At 55.1% G+C, this 21,637-nt stretch overlaps 1 protein-coding gene across 1 annotated transcript; it reads left to right on the top strand.

The window, feature by feature from the left end:
• Nucleotides 1-4,262: 4,262 nt before the first annotated feature.
• Nucleotides 4,263-20,953, top strand: RBPJL (recombination signal binding protein for immunoglobulin kappa J region like). The gene is made up of 12 exons (XM_062589535.1): nucleotides 4,263-4,317; nucleotides 9,467-9,530; nucleotides 14,699-14,824; nucleotides 16,589-16,659; nucleotides 16,807-16,922; nucleotides 17,923-18,097; nucleotides 18,415-18,552; nucleotides 19,224-19,333; nucleotides 19,500-19,640; nucleotides 19,984-20,139; nucleotides 20,263-20,366; nucleotides 20,680-20,953. Exons 1-12 carry the CDS (start codon nucleotides 4,263-4,265, stop codon nucleotides 20,951-20,953), a joined length of 1,530 nt encoding a protein of 509 aa, XP_062445519.1.
• Nucleotides 20,954-21,637: the final 684 nt, after the last annotated feature.

Genomic DNA, 21,637 nt, shown 5'->3' with positions numbered 1-21,637 from the left:
GCTTGGAGGGATGCTCCGACCGTTTCCTGGCCTTTCTAAGCAACGCAGGGGAAAGCCAGGCCACCGCTTTTCACTGCTGATGGTGGTCAACATTCGATGCAAAGAGGGTGACGAAGGAAGAGCCACAACTGAGGGACAGAAGGGTCAGCAATGACCCCAGACGCCTCTCAGCTCCCCCAGTGATCAAGTGGACAAGGAGGACTCGGAGATGAATCTCCAAAGGCAAGCGGGTAAGTCAGCATGCCTTCCCCAGGTGCCACTGCCTCCTTCCCCTCTGCACATCCCACCAGGGCTGCCCCCCAGCTTGCTTGCCTCCCTCTCTGCTCCTCCAAATGTCTGTCTGTCTGGATTCTCTGCCAAGTGCTGAGACTCAGAAAAAAACACCCGCTTTGGGTTTCAGCACAGCCTCCTTGGCAATTCTCTCCTGGCTACAGGTTAACAGAAATGTTCTGAATATTCCCCTTCTGACTCAGCCGCGCAGGTCGGGGACCTTCTCCTAGAGACAACGCAAAACAGCAGTGCATGGCAGGGAGCAGGGGACAGGGCTTGCCACCACGGGATGCACATCTGCTCTGTGTTCCCCTTGCTCTTACAGGGTGTGAGGGCTTTATATATCGAATGAGAGAAGGGATGAAGCAGATGGAGAAAGAGAGGGAGCAAAAGGCTCGGGAGATGGCAGTGCATTCACAAAACGAGCAAATGCCCCGACTGTAGTGTCCCAAGGAGAAAAGCAGATTTCAGGTCGGGGCTATGGAATCAGCACCAGGTCTCCGATGCAACCTGGTCTGAGGTCCTGTACAGCTGCGTACCTCAGTCTTTACCCAAGATTTTTGTTTAAGGCAAGAAACAGCCTGACTTCAGCCGCTGGCCTGCAATTTGCAAACAAAAAATTTTTGCTTCAGCGTGTAGCAGTAGCAATAGCACTGGCCTCAGACCACGCGAGAAACCAGGACAAGGACTCGCTGTGCGTTGCAGGGAGCACGACACAGCCAGCACACCTCTGACCGATCGCACTGCTAATCCGACACGGCCCGGCTGCACTGGGCTTGCAGAGCATGAGCAGACCCAGAGTGCTGCCACATGCAGCGTGCCCGAGCATGGGAGGGGGCGAGCAGCAGCGTGCAGAGCAAACTGCCCTGCACAGGGGATGCCGGGGCAGCCTGCACCACAGGCTGGCGTGGCCGGCGCACGCGGCACTGATGCAGCATGTGCTATGAGCTAATAGCACGTATTTCCATCCCGGAAATCTTGGCCAGCAATAGAGCAGCCCTAGACACGCTGTTCCTGTGACTCACAGCCTGCCCATCTCTGCATACCCCGCTTTGCTCCACGCCCGCCTGCAGGGCTTTTCTTTGCACAGCACCAGTCAGGCAGTTCTCGCAGGCCATAATGTAACCCCGACCTGAGAGTTACTCGATAGCAACGGCAAAAAGCCCTGAAATGGACTCAGGGCTCAAAACCTATCTCATGCTTCAAACCTGCCAAGACAGCAGCAGAAAGACAGCAAGATCTGGCCAGAAGACAAGCAGGCATATTTGCATCTGTCCTTGGTGAGACAGCAAGTAATCCTTGGTGTCCGTGCCCAAGAGAGAAATGGGCTTCGCAAAAAGCATATGTAGGACCAAGAGAGGATGACAGAAGTACGAGCTACTCCAGCCCTGTGGACAAGGATCAGAGCTAACCAGAAAGATTCAGGCAAATTATGCCTATTTGGAGGCATCTGCTGATGTCAGGTTTTGCTGTGGAAACCTCAGGAGACCTCTGCCACATTGCCTGGACATTTGGAAGACACTCAGCTTGCAAGTTGTGCAAAGGGCCTAGGACTGCCCCAAAGCCGGGATCCACCCTCTCCTTGAGCACTTCCCAAAGGTTGCTTTCTCTTCCATGCTGGAATGAAGACCAGTTTCAAAGGGGAAATATGTTTCTTGGCTCCTTTTGGGGAATAGTAATATCTATCCTCTTCTAGAGCTTGTTACCTGCAAAGCACTGTCAGCATCCCTATTTTCCAGCCGGGGAAACTGAGGCGCGAAAGCAAAGCTGGGAGCTAAGGTGCACTAAGCCCACCAAGGGCTCTCGCTGACCAGCCAGCCGCAGCCTGAGAGACGCCAGGCTCGTACTCTGCTCCCTGGGGAGGAGACGTTACCCCTGCACTTGCTTTATGCTACAGTGAAATAGCTGCTGGAGGACCAGAGGGTTTCAGGAGTCAGCCACAACTGCCTTTACCAGTGTCATTTTTCAGCCATTTCTGGAGCTGCTTATTCCACTAAGGAGAGGCAAAACTAAGTGTTTTCACAGCACCCTCTCCCACCTGGCAGCCCCAGCTCTGCACAGACTCACAGCTGCAAACTCTTGCCGCTTTGGGCATATCCCCCATCCCACCACTTTCAACAAGCCTAGCACACCTCTGGCAGCCTGTGGCTACCTCACGCCCTGGATTCTGGCCAAACAGTGCACGGCTCCCTCCATGGCTGCTGGGCACATCCGACCCCGCTGCGGAGCCGCTCGCCCTGAAGCCCAGCCCTGGAGCAAACGCAGAGCCGGAGCTGCCCTCGTGCAGCAGAGCCTGCCCAGCTTTCACCCGCCCAGCTCCGGCAAGGCAAAGTGCGAAACGCCTTTTCCAGCGGAGGGGCTGCCTTCTCCCATTGCCAAATCCTCCTTTCCCAAGTCTCTGCAAACAACTCGGATGCAAAGCTCCCAGCTCCTTGGACACCCCCAGAGCACCCTCAGGGAAACGTCAGGATCCATCCCTAGCGGGGCTTTTGCAGCCGCCCTGGGTGGCAGCATATCGCACGCTGTCTCCGTCAAAGACGGGGGCTGTCAGTCCTCGCAGCATCCCTCCCCACGCGCTCCCCCATGCTTCAACAGAACTGAACTGACTTTAACCAAATCTGAAGCCTCCTTCTTCCTGCTAGTCAAAATCTCCCAGGGCCTCCCAGCTTATGGGCGCAGAGCTCCCAGGGGTGCAATCCAGGCCAGCCGTCCTGCTGTGCCTCTGCTGCCCACGAACACCACAGGAGCATGCTCAGGACCATTTCATAGCCAGCACTGACTGACATTGCACAGTGACATTGCACCTGATTGAGTTCCGGTGCCTCAAGGCTGGTCCTCCAGATCCGCTGGGTGACAAGCTGCAGATCACAAGAGTGAGGACAGTTGTGCAGTTTTCAGAGTAAGAAAACTTCAGAGAGCGCAAGCAAGCGTGCAGAGACTAGAGAAAAGGAGTGAGCTTCCAGCCTGAGGGCAAGGCAGAGGATAAAACCATCCCCCTCCCCTTTCTTTAAGGGCAGGTCTTGGTTCTTCCAAAACACACGTGTGGGAGAACAAGAGCAGACTATTTCCAGGACATCACAGTACTCTCCAATTACAACTCCACGGTAGCTTTTCTGGGCCAAGCGCCATCTGGAAGGACACTCTGTTTAAAAGCAAAGGCTGTATTTATCCAACAGCACATCAGGGCTTCAAACCCAACAGGAGCCAGTCAGCAGGAGTGCTGTAACAGGAAAACAATGCTGGATGCTAAAGGGACTTCTTGATCCTCTCCTTGCTGCTCGGCAAAAGGCCGACTCCCTGTTCCATGCAGCTCATTCTGGTGCTCACTGTGGTTAGCATTTTCCTGCACAGCACAGGTTGCCTGAGCAGGGTGGATGATAGGAAAATAGGTTTCTGTCTGTTTTCAAGGTGAATGACAAAAGTCTGTCTCATAGCATATTCTAAATGGACATAGTGTTGTACCTGTCCTAACAGGCTTACACTATGAGATGACATAGGAAATCCTCTTGGAAGGGAAATGCTAGATGTAGTAATAGAGCATTCCCTTTTAGGTGCTTTCCATGATAGTAGTTGAGATCTTTCTCTGCCTCTGATCTACTCCTAACTACTCTCAGTGCTTTGCAACTCAACTAGGATGAAAGCTTCTCATCTAGCCACCCTCTGCACTAAAACAGACTGTACCTGGGCTACCACAGCATCAGCTGATAAGAATAAACTCCAAAAACAACTGCAAATTAAAAGATAGTAAAGATGTAGTAAAGAAGAAAATATCAGATGGTCAATTAATGCCCACATGCCAAGGAATGGCCCCTATTTGAGAAGGGCTGGTGGCGTCACTCTATTCCTCTTTCGTTCCCCTTCTTCATCCCAATGGAGACCCTTGCAGAACTTTTTCCCTGAACTACACAAGAGGCAAACTGAGCTCTGATTGCACCCACTCTTGTCAGATCTGGGTTGTTGAGGCAGAAAGGATCAAGTGGAGATGGAGAAACATGACTGTTCTGGAGAGCATCAGGAATTCCAGCAGGAAGGACAAGATGAGAAAGTGTAAGGATTTTCTTTAAGCTCAAACACAGCCTTATCCAACCGCTGACTTCAGTTAGGCTCCCTGGCTGTTTTTAGCAATAGCTTCTACTGATGTGGGGTATATCCAAGAACACACTCACTGTGCTGTCAAATACTCCCTGAACCTCCCAATAGGCTATTGACTGACCCTTTGTAAATGCTGAGGAGATGGTGAGCACCAACCTCGCCTGAGGAGCATCTTCTGCACGGGTCAGACTTCCCTGGGTGGTTCCATGTGCCAGCGCCAGAAAAGAAGGCACTCAAAACCCAAACTGGTAAGAACAAAACCACCGCAAAGAGGAAACGCGACGCCCCATGAAATTCTCATTACAAATTGGATCAACAAGTTGGGAATTTCAAAACTTACCACAGGGAGGAAAAAGTCATATTAGAAGCGTCAAGATATTTTGCTGATGTAGCATCACATCACATTGTTTGTATGCTGCTAGAACATTTTGTTTGGATAATGTCAAAATAAAGACAATGGAACAGAATCTAACATAACACCATAAGAAATGGTAAAAGAGGAGAAATTAGATAAAAAGCCAAATGAAACGACCTTACCTTAACAAAGCAGCTTTCCTGAATGAAATTAAAATTTTCAAACAATTTGATCTCAGTGCCTCCTATCCAATATTTTAACAAAACTAGGTGGATCTTGCAATACTTTTGGATTTTGATGAAAAGTGATCAACAAGAGATAGAATCTACCTTACTGACTCTTCAAAAAGAAAATACTCATTTACAAAGGAACCCTTGGAGGAGAGCTGGACTGGTCCAAAACACTTCAAGTTTTGGAGGAAGAGCTCTGGGCCATCCAGAAGCTGAGAAAGCAATCCATGGCCCAAGTTCTTGCTCTGAGAAGAAGGTGTTGGAGTGCACTTCCCTTCCCCATCCCCCTGCCAGAAATACGCACATTCAGCCACAAAGGAAAGGGAAACGGCCCAGATCGGTTCCAGGTTGGCGCAGAGCTTGTCAGCTGAGCTGCTGCTGCAGCAGAGCCAGTTTCTCTAAGAAGCAAAGAGATTGATTGTCACTTGCAGGACATCTTTCTCCTGAATCCACTTGAGCCAATATCCCCAGCTGACTTTGAGCAAGCTTGTACGGCACAGCCATAGACAGCACCTGCTAATTTACTCTCTCAATCATAGATTTGCTGCCTGACCTCCTTCTCCAAATCTTTATATCATATTTCTCACTTAGCAGATGCAACTCAAAGTGTTGGCATAAGAAAATATGCCAGGAGAATATTCTTGTACCTCCTCTCTTTATCCTACCCATCCTGCTAGGAGTACAATTGAAATAGCAGAAAATGAGGAGTGCTTGGCTGCTGCAGAAAAGCACGCAAAAACGTTACAGTCTGCTTCAAGGCAAAAACCAGACTGAGTTCTTTTTCTAGACACTTTTCAGGTGGAAAATCCCAAAGGCATCAAGGGAACTGGTTCTCACATAACCAGAATGTAGGTATGACAGTCACCAGTTTCTATCAATTTCTAAGACTAAAGGCTCCCCACATTTTGGGTCTGCTCATCTGTGACTGCTGGTCTTGAAGGCTCCACCGCAACCTTCTGGTAGCAGCACCACAGGAGAGCTGCTGTCCCAAAGAGTAGATGTTCTCAGCCCACAGCAGATGGGCCACAGAAAGAACTTTTATCAATGTCACAGCAGACTGACCTCGCTTCTGAGCATGCTGAAGAGCATGTACCTTGGAGATATCAAAATGTCACCTTGGCTTCTTCAGCACACAGATGGATGCCCCATGAAAACCTGCTGCAGGCTCTCCAGGCCTCAAAGTGGCACTTAAGGACCATAGTTGAGGACTGCCTGACCTGAACATCGTGCATATGTTAAATCAGCCCTTTTTAGTCAAGCTGTGTTAGTAGCTGAACTCATGTAATTCTGTTGTGTTCACTGTGTCACTCGTCAAAGCCACCTACAAGCTTTTTGCTTCCAGAAAAAATCAGGGAATAATCTGAAGTTGTTTCCTTGAGTTTTTAAAGCCCCATGAGGCTTTAAAGGGTCCTACAGCACAGGATGAAGGACCAGAAACCAAGACAGTCAAGGCCACTCAAGACCACAGGAAGCCTGTAGTAGAGCTGGGACCTGAGCTGGTTTCCCGTCTGCAGGTCCACGGCTTCCTCCTGAGATACCTAGCTGGGAGGAAATAAAGCATTTCAGACAGCACAGAGAATCCACGGACATGCTTTAGAGCACAGTCATCCTGGGCAGGGGTCAGCTCTTCTCATCATGGCATCTGTCTCGACAACTGACATGAGAGGTTCAGCAGGGAGAACAAAATGGAGGAAGAGAAGTGAGATTTCTGCCTGGCTTTTAAGGCAGACTAATGTTTTGTGTTGTTCTGTTCCCAGGTGGTACTGTTAAAACTAAAGCAAAATGCTGTGAAAAGAAGAGAAGGGGAAAAAAAGAACAAGCGGGATGTTTAATGAGATGCTGTGGGGAAGCCATCCAAGTATAGCTTCAAGTGTAGGAGTTATGAATATCCAAAAGCAGGATTTTGCCTTTTTAGTTTGTGGACCTCTGATAATGTTCCAGCCGAGACAGACTGTTGTGTAGTGAGTTAGTTCTGCTGACAATAGATCTGCTTCTGTTGATTGCTGTTGTAGACCATGGACTCCTAGGGGTCCACAGGCCACAAATCGAAGACTCTCATCCTTATATCTAGGCAGTCAATGAGCAAAGCAGCATGACACAGGCAAACAATGGGAAAGCTGAAGTTTGGAAAGAAAACAAGTTACTGCCACCTCTCTGCAACGGACCAGAGCTGGTCCTTACGGATTTTCCTCTGATGTGCACCAGAGGACCAGGTTAGTGATAGATTTGTGTATGCAAACAAGAGCTTGCAAGGTGAGGAAGAAGTCTGGACAGAAGAGGGACATGGGCAAAGACAGAATTTTTCTGAGGAAGAAGGATTCTGCCTCCAGCAAAACGTGCTGGGGAGGACGGAGCCACCCAAGAACCAGTAAAGTTTCACGCGTGGGACCAGACGCGGCAGCCGGGAGGGTACCCTGTGGGGAAACACTGCAACAGCTGTGCAACAGTTTCTGCAAAGCCTCCTGAGCACACGTCTATACCCTTCTCTTTAAGGGAGCTATTTTTAAACCCTCTTCATTTAGCCAAGACGGCGGGGGGGGGGAACAGAACCCTTCTAACTGCTGAAGGCGTTACTCGATACTTAAAGCTATGCCTGTGCTGCCAGGATCTATAGCGGGGCAGTTCCTGCCAGCCCACAGCATGCAACAAAAAGCGCGAATTCCGGGTCCGCTCTCAATGGAGCCCTTGTGGCAGCTCCGGCTGCAGGCTGCTCGAGCTCCGTTACAGTGAACCGAACCCGAGCGATCAGTTTGCTACTGTTTGGACTCAAAGTGGAGAAAACACTATTTCTCTAATGACAAGCCCCAGGAGCCACTGAGCCTCCCGGCATGGCTGGAGGAGACACGTGCGTGACATCTGGCACAACAGGGACCGTTTCTTTGGCAACAGCTCATTTTCAATAAGTTGCTCTATAAGCACAACTGAATCCTTGTTTTTGTCGCGTTTTCTTTTCTCGGTCCCATTTATTCACTCACGGTAGAGTTCATCTGCAATTCACACGTGTATGTAGATAAACACACAACTTACCTCTCTCTCCACATGTTTCAGCCCTGCTCATCAAGCATTTGCAAATGGCATTTTATGAGCACTGATTTTTAACAAGGCAGGCACACTGTTCGGAAAGCTAACAAAGGGGCCCCTATTGGAAACTTAAAAAATGTTTAAAGGAAAGCTTCTCTTGAAAACCTTTAACCCCTGCTGCCAACCTCACAGGAAATACTGTGTTTTGAGCAATCAGAGCACAAACATCTTCTGCGACCGCAAATTGCCTACAATAGGCTGCCTTGTTGGCTACGTTCTTTCTGTTTGCTACCGTCTCCAGCAAAGGTAACTCCCAGCCCATCTTGCACTAATCTCGTAAAATCCTTTTTAATATTTTTTAAAAAATGCAGCTTCCACAAAAAATGAACAACAGCTTTTTCCAGTTGGATGCAGCAATACCCCGTCTGCTTAGATGTAAAGTGTCATTTTACTATAAATACCAAGATCTCTTGCATGCCTTCCAGATGGGAATCTGTATTTCAGACGAGGCCAAATTTCTCCCTGAAGTTAACTCTGCTGTTCATACTGCCATGTCCTGGTGGCAAGTATCATAGCCGAGATCCAAGAGCAAGTTCTCCTGCCAGCCAGCAGAACAAGGGGAAAAAACCCAGTGGAGCACATACCATCACAGCGTATATCTGCTTAACTCCACTTAGTTTGGATGACTGCGTGTTAGTACAAAATGAGTGCAGAATAATCTGACTTTCCAAACAAGTTTTCCACGTAATAAGGCTTATGCCAAATGTGCCCAAAGCTATTTTTTCCTGTGAAATGATTAGGATTATAAATCGAAGGTGTGTGATTGCTTATGCAAACATATTTATGAGTATGCACAGACTGAATTTTCCAGTACCACAGAAACAGTGCATAATTGACTTAGGGCATACATCTAAGCTTATCTTCTTGCACAATCTAGATTTCATACTGCTCAGCATGCTTCACTCAGGTGCACCAGACCTTATTCTGCTCTACTGAAACAGATCTTCATCTATATCAGTAGAACTTTGCCCAAAAGCTAAGCGAAAGGTGAGCACGCAGGCTGCAAACCGAGCCATCGCGCCAGCTGAGAAGAGCCTGCACCCTCCACTGAGGCGCAACTTTCTCCCGCGGGGCAACTTGCCTGCTTATTTCTGCTAAAAGCCCAGGCCTGGGCCAGCGCACTCGGGCGGGAGGGCGATCGGTGGCCCCGCGACACTGGTCCTATGGGGGGGGGGAGGAGGGAGCACATCAATAGGAAACTTTAGGAAGGCTCCAGCCCGCATCTTCGAGGAAAACCCTGTGTCAAAGGCTCCGCTTTTCCCTCTCTCCCTTCGCTTTCTATTCCTTCCCGGCGGGCAACCTCACCGCGCTGCGCACCGGCAACGCCGCGGGGCTCAGCGCTGCGCCGCGGGGCTCTGCGCTGCGCACCGGCGTCCCGGGGGGCAGCGCCGGGCTCGGGCTCGGGCTCCCTCTCACCTCCCTCCCCTTCCCCCGGCAGGTGCGGAGCCCCTCACTCACCCGGGCCGGCCGCGGAGCCGGTCCCCGCCGCGCTGCTGGGCCAGGTAGGGCGGTGCGCGGGGCGGTGCGCGGGCGCGGTGCTGCTCGGCGGCGGCGCTGCTCGACGGCGCGGCCCGGCGCGGCATTTAACGGGGCGGCGGGAGGCGGGAGGGAAGGAGGGCGGCGGGGCGGGCACCGCCGCCGCGCCCGGCGCCGCCGCGGGGCTCGAACCCGCGGCCCCGCGCAAGGGCGGCCCGGGCGGGGCGAGTGGCCTCCCCCGCGGGGCGCGGGAGAGCGGCGCGCGGGTGGAGCCCGCACCCGTGGAAGGTGCCGGTCGGAAGCAAGCTTAGCACCAAGGGTGTTCACAGCTTAAACAGCCGGGAAGAGTCTTTTTCCTTTCCTTTTCCTTTCCTTTTCCTTTCTTTTTCCTTCCCTTCCCTTCCCTTCCCTTCCCTTCCCTTCCCTTCCCTTCCCTTCCCTTCCCTTCCCTTCCCTTCCCTTCCCTTCCCTTCCCTTCCCTTCCCTTCCCTTCCCTTCCCCCTCTGCCTTCAGCTGCTGTGGGAGTGCGTTTAGGAACCCTGTAACTCTCAAAATCCTGGAAAAGACAGTCTAGGGCTCATAGCATCCTTCAGTGCGAGCGGCAATGATCTGGGAGTTCAGGAAACCCTGCAGGTAGTGGTTACGGAGTAGGAAAGTGCATTTGAATCAGTCACAGACTGGCACTCCGAGGGCTCCGGAGCCTCTGCTCTAGCTCCCAGCAGGGAGGCCAACGGACGTGTCCCACAGGAGCGGGGGGGGGGTGCTCAGCAGCGACTCGCGGCACCCCACGACAGGCCTTGCCGTGCCTCGCACCTCCCCTCCGCACTTCCGTGAGCCCGCTGGCGGCAGGAGGGATTCGCCTGCTTTAATAACTCTTTCCTCCCACTTTGCGCCAAGGTGAATGACCACATGGGGAACACCAAAGGGGAGATTGCTGTGCACCATGCGCATTATTTGCATTTGTCTAGCAGACAACACAGTCCTGTGTTACCCAGCTTTTCTGAGAGCCTCCGTGGTGCTGCGGTGGTCTAATGGCAGTAAGGAGCATCCCCTGGGATGACCAGCCCCGGCTGGCCGGCGTTGCCCCGCAGAGCTCAGAGGAGCACATTTTTCACAGTTCCTGTTCTAGTCTGGTGTTTGCTGTTGGTGTGGTCAATAAATCTCCCAAGCTCAGCAAAGGCTGAATTTCACTTGTGTGTGCAGTGACAAAAATATAGGATTTATAAATACCCATGCATATACAAGAGCTTGTGGGTTGGGTTGGTCTGGATTAAAGGAGGTATTGAAAAATCGGGGAAGCCAGAAACTGCAGGCTTCTCATTTCTGTGATTTCTAATGGCTTTTCCTTTTGCATAACCACTGCATTGACTCCATACCCAGGAGCACTGCAGGCATTTACTCCCCTCTCAGTGTTAACACAAGTTCAAGTTACTTGCACAAACAACGGTTTGAAGATCCAAACAATAGCCGAGAGGATCGTATTTTGATCTCCGGAGTCAGGTGCTTTGATTCCGAGGGGACCAAGAAAGCTGGATCATTTCCTTCGCAGATTGAGCCAGTTAGCGTCAGCCCACACCAGCCTTGCAGCTACTGCTGGAAAGCCGTGCAGAAGGTGTGCAGAAGGTGGCACGGATCTGTGATGGGGCAGGTAACCCAAGAAGCCAGGCTGAGCAGGAGGCGTGGGAAGCAAGGGCTGCAGCGAGCTGCGCGGTGGGAGATACGCCGCGATGCGCGGTGTTACCTGACCCCGTGGGGACAGAGGAGAAGACGGAACGCGTTCCCTCGCCAGACCCAAGACAAAGCAGCGATTGATACGGCCGCACGGAGCAGCTCGCACTTGCTGCTTTGAAGATGACGGCTTGTTTTTAGCTTCGCTGTTGAACGTCAGCTCTCCTAAAATCAGCCATGCGGCTGCGGGCTCTAACCCCAAGGCCATCCACCCTGTGCGGGTTCCCTGAGTTCCCATGCGAAACAGTCCTCCCTTGATGATGTGGTCAAACCTTGCGTCTCCTGCGAAAAGCCTACCGGGCGCTGCTTTCCCTCCGGCTCGCAGCGGTGGCTGCTTTTGCAGCCTTCCCGCAGCCGGGCGGGCCAGCGTGTGGCTCCGCGAGGCCGGTACCTGCAGGAGGCAGGCGAGCGGTGAGCTTGGCCGCGGGCGTTCGTGGCATATCCATCCCGGACTGCGCAGGTGTCTCTGCTTCACATCTGCTGCGCTGCCCGTGAACGAAGACCCGGCACGGCTGTACGGCCAAGGCTGGCGAACACCCGCAGGGGCTCTGGGTCTAGGTGCTGAAAATACTGTGCCAAAAGGCAGGAAGAACCCTTGGAGGCAAACGCTGCCTGCCTGAGGGGGAGAAACGGCTTGCAGAAAGCAGCTAAGCAGAGAGGTCATGGCCTGCAGAGCCGAGGGAGGCAATGCCTCCCCGCGCCTCGCTCTCTCGCTTCGCTCCCACATAATACCTAACTTTGTGCAAAAGCATTTGATTCCCAGCTGAGACTTCACGCTCTGAAAAGGAGGCTTGTAGCCCGAGCTCGGAGAGCCTGGCCCGTGCAACGCTGCTAACCCGACACTGAACTAACACCGCACTACAATCAAAGCATTTTAATAATTTAATATAATAAATGTCAGGAGGAGTGAATAATTCCCTGTAACTCTGAACAGCCTGTAGGTGCCAGAAAGAGCCAAGGAGGTATATTGAGCTCCTCTAGCAATAGCCCTTTGACTCTCTGAAGGTAAATTTAAACCAGATGACGGATGCTGGGTGGTCGCCTCCATGGTCAGAATGGTGAACACTGTTCAGAAGTGCGTCACTGAGACAATTTAGCCCCAAAATTTGGAAAGTAATGGCTGCAGAGAAAGGACACAGAGAAAAAAAATAGTTTCTAAGTAGTCATTATAGTTAATCCAACTAGACATCAAATCCAAAGAACTAGGGTCTGTTTACCTGCCTTTGCATGTACAGTCCCAGACTAAGTAGTAAATAGCATGTGCATAATTCCTCCAGAAGCCTCTTTAATAAGCTCAGCGCAGTAACCCGCGTGCCTCCGGTATTACGTATGGCTGATAGGGAGCGAGGATGCCTGCGCAAGCCTGGCCCTGCCCTGAGCCAGCGTGGCGGGGGGGTCTGCGGAGCAGGCGTTGCTGCTGGCCGTGCTGTCAGCACACATCTTAATCCACAGGTTTGGGCTGTTTGCACCTGAACGCTCCCTGCCGCTGCCTCGCCTCGGTCCAAGCCTCTTCCTTACCCTGCTGTTGCAACGAGTAAATTTGTCTGGTGGCAGCTCTGGCTGGCAGAGCAGCTGCGTGTACACACCTCATCCTTGCGTTGCCGTCAGCTGGCAACGGGTGATCTCCCAGAAAAGCTGAAGATTTTCCTCGCAGGCTCCAGGCCTCTCCCAGCTCCTGTGGTGCCGCCTCCGCAGTACCTGCCTCCACGTGCCGGCGCTGCGGGAGGAGCGACCAGCAGCTCCGAGGGAGCGCGCCGCCCTGCCGCCCCAAGCCACGAGAATAGCTGCTGGAGAGTACTTTCGGGCTGATGAACAACACAAATGCTCCCTCATTTTGCACTGGGTACTGAAAGATGAGACCCACCAAAAAAAATACTGGAAGACGAGACCCATCAGGCCTTAGCCTGGTTCTCCACTGCACTGTGCTCACCTTCGCTGACAAAATGAGAACAAAATGCTACTGCACGGAGCCAGCAATTTTTTTTTGACCACCGCTGTTTGTCTCTGATTTAAGGCCATCTCTTTGTGGAGAGCAGAAGATCATGATTGACCCCAGCAGATTGGGGAAAGTCAAGAGCCAGAGCCTGAAACCAGTTTTCATATGGCCCTCTCATGAGGAAACCAGATCTGGTTTGCCTGACGCTTATCCTGGTGTGCTCCAAAACATCCCCATTGCACACGAAGCAGAAATGGAGAGCCACGGTCCCAATACCAACAGGCACAAACATCCCTTTTGGAGCGAGGCAAGGAAGTTTAGCATGTGGACTAAATGAGCTAGGGGTAGGTCATGCTTTTATCATAACCAGCCAAGCTGGGTCCTGTTGGTAGGAGCAATTGCTACAGACCGTACCCAGCTGCCACCTGCCAAATGTCAGCAGATGCACTGGGGCGTTCCTGTAGTGGCAGCTCCCCCTTTCTTCTTGTCTAATGTCTTCTTGTTCAGCTAGAGGCACTCCGTGGGCTAAGGGGGCTTTCAGTAGGGCATGAGCTGATGTTCTTCAGAATGGTGGTCTCGCCTCCTGGGAAAGCAAGTCAACACAGAAAAGATCCCCCTAGTAAATCCCCTCAGCTCTCCCCTGTAGTCTCCTTGTGGTCTCCATGGGACACACAAGTGTCCCGTGTGGCAGAGCAGAGCAGCAGGGGCGGCTTGGACCCCCCTTACCTCTCCCCAGCCTGTCAGCACACAACCTGCAAGGTTAGCAGAGGTGAGCTGGATGCCTGTTGTGTGGGAACTCCTTCCAGCCAGCAGAAGAGAAAGAGTGAGCAAAACCACAGTTTTTAGGTCTCAGGGAGAAAAATGCAACTATTTCCACCCAATAAATATTGCAGAAACAGAATAGCAACTCTTGTTTGCATGGCAGCTCCCTAACTACGCTCCGTGCTCAGCAGCATTGGTTTCCCAATTTATCAGAAAGACACCCAGAAATGCATCAGGTGACGAAACACATTAATGATCAGTTAAAGCCCTGCCACCATCATGTGGCAGTGGAAGTCCTAGAAAGAAGCATTTAAGAGCTATAAACAGTCTCCTGTATGTGTTTGATCGAAAGCTGATGAAGCAGCTTATTCAGTTAGCCAAATATGATGTTTTTTCCAAACAGCAACTCTGGCCTTACAGCAGCTGAGATGCTCTCTGACCTCCAGTGCTTTCCAACAGGAACGCTGGCTCCTCTTGTCCTTGTTCATGCTGTTGGGCTGGACGCTGGACAGCAGGTCTCTGAAATGACAACTCCCCGCAGAAACCAATAACTCAAGAGCGGACACAAGTTGTGTGAAAGGGCTTGTCTCAAAATGACCTTGAAATTTTCTGGGCATTATTCTACGTCTAGCTGCATGATGCAGTGAGCAGAGAGAGACTAGGCAGCGTCCAGACTGCTTCCGCTCTGCTCAGGGCAGGGCTATCCCGTTGTCCAGGTGTGGAGCCCAGGTCTGGTGTAACTAGTGCTGTGGGGCCACTATTTTTCAGATCCAACCCGTACCAAACTGACCTGCTTCGGGACGGCGTACGTAGATACCTGCAGCTGCCGGCAGACCAGACGGTACTGATACTGCATGCAAAAGTCGCACAAAAGTCATACGGCAATGAAAAGAGGTAGGAGATCTCTCCAGCTTCTTAGATAGCTCTGTGTTTAGAAGGCCACTTCCAAAAGCAACTACCTAAAGCTGAATTTTCACCTCATTAGATTTCTCTAATCTAATCTGATGAGGCAAATGACTTAACATACCCCCTTTCCATCCACCCATGACCTCTTTGCATCCCAATCTGTCTTTCAGTCTGCACGAATTTAATAACATAAGAAGACATCATATAAACTCTCCCCTGCATTGATCTGAGTCAGACTTTATCGGTAATTAGATTCCTCCCTTAAAGTACTAGAGATTATAGAGAAGATGAAGTGAAAAAAGGAAAGAAACTATTCGAATCTTACCCCTTAAGAATGGAATTAGGAAGGCTCTGAAGAGGAAAGGCTAGTGTTACTAGTGCTCTGGAAATCTTGTCTTAAAATCTGATAGACCACGTCACTGACTGGGACATTTCCATCAGTGTCCAAGGGCTCCAAAAAGCTGCTCTTTTGGAAAATACTTCCCATATTGCAAGAACACCTTGAGGTTCTTCTGGTCAATTCAAAGCTCCAAAATTGCTATTTCTGGGCTGTGACGTCAGACCATGCCGCTGCAATATAATTAATCCTCCATTAACCTTTGTGATATAAATAACCTTCTGTTATTGCTGAGTGCGGAGAAGTTATGAGGAGACAAGCTCTACCTCTAAAGCTTAACTGCATCCAGATGCAAGCAATCCCAAAATGATAGCTTAACAGCTGGCTACAGTAGATCCACAAAATCCATACCCACATCCAGCTTCCCTCCCGATATGGCTGGGCAGGAGGCAAAGATTTTATTTCTGATCCGGTCTCCTGGCCAGGAGGTTCTTGTCAACTCAGCGCAGCCAAGGATGGGAGGTACCATGTGCGCAAGCCTAGGAGACAGCCCCTTCCCCTGCCTTGAGTACAGCTCAGAGGACAGGCATGGAAAACAAATGTCAAGTCTGAAGAAGAGCGAACCAGCACAGAGCTCCTAGGTTAAAACTTAAAGGCTCTGCTGCTGGTTCTCCTTCATGGTCCCGTGCCATGGATGACTTGCTTAAATAACCCCCTGTCCCAGGATGCTAGGGCTCAGAAATATCAACCCACCCTGCAGGGGTGTTTCCAGTGCTAGCGTTTTACATGGCATCACTAGAGGATGAATTTGCACCATTCACACGAGTGCAAAGACAGTGGAAACCCAAATAAAACACAGGAAAATATGTTTCCAAAACGTTGGATATAGATTTATTTGCATTGGGCTCTGAAGCTGGCCGTGAATGTGGCCTCTGTTCCCAGCCTGCCGAAGGCGCCGCATTCCAGGCTGGCACGGTCGGCCGAGCCGCTTCCCGCGCCCGTGGGAGGGGAGGCCCTCGCCGGCGCTCGCGGCCGCCCCCGGGGCCCCCGCAGGTGTGGCCGCAGCCCGCGGGGGGCCGGAGGAATCGCACCCCTCCTGCTCCGCAGAGGTGCCGGGAGCAGCCGCGCTGCGGCGCGGGGTGCAGGGGCCGGAAACGCTGCCCCAGCAAAGCGCAGTCGCTGCGGGCTGCGCGGTGCGCGGCTGCCTGAGCAGTGTTGAAACACGAGCTGCTGGCCGGGCTGATGCTTTGCTCCCCAGCCTGCCCCCCCGCCCCTCCCGCCGGGCCACGCACCTGGGAGGGGGCGGCTTTGCCCCGGGCGAGGGTCTCGGGTCTGAGCACCGTTGTGCAGCCGCCCCCAAGCTGCCCTTCTCTGCAGGGCTTGTGCAGTCACAAGCCATCCCTGTGTCTCTGCAGGTTTTTCTGCCCCCCACCCTGTGTTTACCTGACTGGGCCAGGGTGGAAGTTGAAGCAGGAGCAGATCAAAGGTAAGCGCTCGGTGGCAGCTCCGCGCCGCCTCCTCTGCGCCGGGGGGGGACACCGAGCTCGTCTCTGCAAAGGGGAAGTTATGCAGTTATCTGGTTGCTTTTCTTTTTTTAATCCCCATGTCCCCCCCCCATACCCCGTCCCCGCAGCCAGGGACCTGGGAGAGGCCGGATCCCGGGTGTGCGGGTACATGGGGCTGGACAGCATGGGCAGCAGCCTCACGGAGACGCAGAAGCTCAGCTTCGAGGAGCAGCTGGACTCCAAGGTAAGCCACGCCGCGGGCTCGCCTTTCCCTTGCCCCCGCCGCAGCCCTGGGGGGCTGGAGCCCGACGGGTCGACGGGCCCTAAAGGCCACCTGGTTCCCGTCTCCGCTGCGGTTACCGGCTGCGGGGTCCTGGCCTCGGACCAGCTCTGCCTCGGGTTAGCTCTGCCCGGCGCCCGCCCGCCCGCGGGCAGCCGCAGCCCGGGAGCGCGCGCGGGCGGCAGCGCGCCGCGGCTCCGCTCGCTTCGAGCCGTTCGCGTGCCGGCTGCTGCCGCCCGGCCGCTCCGCACCGGAGTATGCTCCTGCCGCCCGCCGCCTCGCTCGGTGGGCGTCGCGCGGGCCGCTCTCCCCGCTCGCGCTGCCGAACCCTCGCGGCACGCGCCGGGCTCGCGGAGGGACCCGCCTGGCTTCGGCCCCGTCCTCCGAGGCCTGCAGCCCCCGCGGCGGGCGAGCTGCCAAAAGCCACGCGGCCGCCGCGGCCCGCGAGCCGCAGCGCTGCTTATCGCGGCATGAAAGCCGCTCTTGCAGCTGCAGACGAAGAGCCGAAGAAGCGGCCAGCCGGCCCCAACCTCAGGAGCACGAGAGGAGATTGGGCGTCTTTCGGTGCGGGGGGGGAAGGGAAAGGGGGGGAAAAAAAGCGTTATCCCGGTCTCTGAAGAGCGCGGGGTCTGGGCCGGCCAGCAACCGTACCGGAAGGGTTTTGTTCGCGGGGCTGGGGCTGAGCCCATGCTCGCGGGGCCGGCCGCGGGCACCCAGGCTCCGCCGCCCGCCGCCCCTGCTGCCCCTCTCGGCGGAGCTTGGCCGAGAGCCCTTGCGCCCCGGGGGGAGGCCAGCGGATGGCTGAAGGCCTTCGTCGGCCAGCCCCCGCGCGCCGGGCAGGGCCTGGGGCCGGCCGGGCTCCCGGTCCGGGCATGCGGGAGCAGCTCGGCTCGCCCGTCCTCGGCAAAGGGCGAGCTGGCTCGCGGGGCGGGCGGCCTCCCTCCCCGGCGCCTCTCTGCCGCAGGGCTTCGGCTGCGCCAAAGCGCTCTACATCTCGGACGCGGACAAGCGCAAGCATTTCCGCCTGGTCCTGAAGCTCTTCTTCAGCAACGGGCAGGAGATCGGCACCTTCCACAGCAAGCTCATCAAAGTCATCTCCAAGCCCTCGCAGAAGAAGCAGTCGCTGAAGAACACGGACTGTGCGTAGGGGCGGCCGGGCAGGCAGGGTGGCGGGAGGCGGCCGCGCGCCCCTGCCCGGGCGCCTGCCTCCGCGCTGGGGGAAAGCACGGGCGAGCCTGGGGGGCTGCTCGCTGAGCCGGGCTCCGCGGCCAGGCCGGATCCAAAAGCCACTGGCGTCCTCCCCAGAGAGGACGGGTCTGGGCGCACAGGTGTCTCTTCGCTGAGACACCGCGGTGGGTAGTGCCCACCACGGTGGGTAGTGCCCTGATGCCGGCGCGGTAGTTCAAGCCGCAGGCAATCCTGGCGAGCGCTAAGCCAGCTCTCTGCCCGCCCACAGTGTGCATCTCCTCGGGCTCCAAAGTCTCCCTCTTCAACCGCCTGCGCTCCCAGACCGTCAGCACCCGCTACCTCTTTGTCGAGGGGGGAGCCTTCATCGCCAGCGCCAGGCAGTGGGCAGCCTTCACCCTCCACCTGGGTAAGGAGCCCGGCGGAGCCGCTCAGCGCCAGCCCCATGGCCAGAGCTGCCCTCCCTGCGCTGGCCTGGCGCGCCGGGCTGAGCTGGGTGGCTCGGAAAGCCAAGCTGCATCTCTACAGCCTGGCTCTGCCACCTGCAACACCAGCTCTTTGGGGGGGTCGAGAATTAGCCTGGGAAGGAGAGAACGTGGGCTCAGAGCTCACTTCGGCCAAGGATTCCTGGTGTGACCTTGGTCATGTCGCCTAGCCGCGCTCTCACCTGTAAAACGGAGAGAAGAGCAGGGCTGGAGATGGAAACGCACATTAACGGGGAGCCCAGCCTACGAGGGCTGGTGGCATCGCAGGGCCGTGCTTGGCCCCGCCGGTTCGCGTGCGGGGCCTGGGCTCGCCCCCTCGGGCGGCAGAGCGCTGCCCAGGCCGGCCTGCCCGGCGGCACCTCCTCCTGAGCGGGATGAAGAAGCGGGAGGGGAACGTGCTGAGAGCAGACGTGGCTCTGCCAGGTCGCTCCGCTCTGCAGCTCGTGCGTCCAAGTCGGGTGCTTCCCTGGAAGAGGCCAGATGCGCGCAGCCTCCCTTCCCACGCTGCCGCCGGAGGCGTCCCCGCGAGCTCCCGCGTCCCAGTCCTGCCCGCCGGCGCTCGGCCGGTAACGCTGCCTCTCTCCCTCCCACCAAGCCGACGAGCGCTGCACCCGGAGCGAGTTCCCGCTGAGGGAAGGGTACATCCGCTACGGCTCGGTGGTCCAGCTCATCTGCACGGCTACCGGCATCGCTCTGCCTCCCCTGGTAAGCCCCCTCGCCCAGGGGCTCGCGGAGGCCACTCCCAGGCTTCCCTCTCCGTCCGCGCGCCAAGCTTCCCCTCCGTTTCCGAGGGGACTCGCAGCCCGTGCGGGCGCAGCGCGGGCAGGGCAGCCGCGCCGGCCCGCCTGAGCCGCCCGCCGCCGCCCGGCAGATCATCCGCAAGGTCACCAAGCAGTGCGCCATGCTGGACGTGGACGAGCCCATCTCCCAGCTCCACAAGTGCGCCTTCCAGCTGCAGGGCACCGACCGCATGTACCTGTGCCTCTCCACGGAGAAAGTGATCCAGTTCCAGGTACCGCGGCACGAGAGGGGCGGGAGTGCGTGGGGTCCGCTCCCTGAGCTCCTCCACTCCCCGAGCTTGCTGGGGAGCGGGCTCCAGTAAAGCGGGCTGCCCTCCAAACTAAGCTAAGAGTAGCTGCAGACCTCCACCAACCTCCACCCTACCTGCTGCTGGGGGCACCTTGCCGCCGGGGAGCACTGAGCCCTTTGCAAAGGCATCACGGTGCCCAGCCGGAGGCGCAGGGGCACGGAGTTATGGCCAAAACCCAGGCGCCGGGGCAGAGCCCAGGTGTCAGGGCTGCCGGTTCTCTGCCGGCCCTGCTGCAACCCGTTTGGGGCTGTGACCCTCCCTGCAGGCCTCCCCCTGCCCGAAGGAAGCGAACCGGGAGCTGCTGAACGATGGCTCCTGCTGGACCATCATCGGCACGGAGACGGTGGAGTACACCTTCAGCGAGAGCCTGCCCTGCGCCCGGGAGCCTGCGAGCCCTGTCCCACGCATCACCGCCCTGCAGGTAGGCAGGGGCCACCGCCAAGGCAGGCCTAGGGGTCAACCCGGCTTCCCGGAGCACAAGCAGAGTGTCCGGCGGGAGCAGGAGGCCGGCCGTGCCGCCCCCGTAACGCTCTGCCCGCTGCAGCTGACGGGCGGAGGGGACGTGGCCATGCTGGAGGTGCAGGGCGAGTATTTCCACGGGCACCTGAAGGTCTGGTTCGGAGACGTGGAAGCGGAGACGATGTACAGGTAAAGCGGTAACGGTGGCCGGAAAGCAGCCTGTGAACGAGGCATTGCTCCTGTGGGGACAGGCCCTCCAGCTAGCTGCAGTCTTGGGCAGCGGTGGGTGGAGGAGGCAGAGGGACCTCAGAGGGCAGAAAATGGGTGAGCAACCAGCAGAGAAGAGCAAAACACGGGGGAGGAGTGAGGAGACTGGCCAGGGGCTTCCCAAGCCCCGAAGCTGAGCTTCAGATGATGCACCGAACCTCACTGCCATCTGCAGGGGCTATATGGAGGCTCCTCCTGGGTTAATGCTCATTTTCATCCTCTGCACCATTCCCAGGAGCCCCAAATCCCTGGTGTGTGTTGTCCCTGATGTCTCTGCCTTTGGCAGTGACTGGAGGTGGCTGCGATACCCCATCACTGTCCCGCTCCTGCTGATCAGGGATGATGGGCTCATCTACTCCAGCTCGTTCACATTCACCTACACCCCAGAGCAGAGCTTCCTCCCAGGGCAGCCGGTCCTCTCAGATGCCCCACAGGACTCGGACAAGTTACTCGACAGTATCCACCAGGAGTTCACCAGGACCAACTTCCACCTCTTCATGCAGAGCTAGCAAGCTGGTGGCCCTGGCCACCAGTGCTGGGCAGCCTGCAGGAAGTGAGAGGATCCCTATGGATGCTCAGCAGGCTCAAAGTCTTTGCTGTCCATCAGCTGCTCACCATGTTATTTTGATTTACTAATCATTTCTTTTAATGACCTCTCCCTGGTGAAATCTCGCAGGGGAGCATCAATAAACCATGCTCCGAGGACTCTTAGCTGATTCAAGTGCTTCTTAACTAGTCTTCAAGATTTGCCTCTTGTGCTGCTACACAATGTCACAGCTCTCGAGGGCCTTGCTCTATCTATTCAAAGCCCAGGAGAGACAGAGAAGGTGAACGAATGCGACCGTAAGTGCTATTGATCTACACCAGGAATCCCTGCGTCACTTCTCTGCTTTCCAGGATTAAGAACCTGCTTTCCAGCAGCCAACCGCTCAGCACCAGAGGGTGGTGGGTTTCTTTTTTTTTTTTTTTTTTTTTTTTTTTTGGTAAGAGGCCCAAATAGGGTTATTTTGAAAGGAAAACGAGACACAAACTTCAGTGTGAAACTCGGCCTGTTCCTCGCTCTCGTGGCTCTGCTGACCTCAGTTATTTCACACACACACTCTGCAACGCCTGCATCAGTATCAAACTGCGGGTTTAAAGTTGCTGTAAAAAGAAACCAGGTTTCTGGGAGCCGAAGCCGAGTACTGTGCACA

This window comes from Rhea pennata, chromosome 16 (genome assembly GCF_028389875.1).
Source record: "Rhea pennata isolate bPtePen1 chromosome 16, bPtePen1.pri, whole genome shotgun sequence".
Taxonomy (NCBI): Eukaryota; Metazoa; Chordata; class Aves; order Rheiformes; family Rheidae; genus Rhea; species Rhea pennata.
The sequence above is the reverse complement of the archived record's forward strand: the minus strand, read 5'-3'. Positions and strand labels throughout refer to the sequence as shown.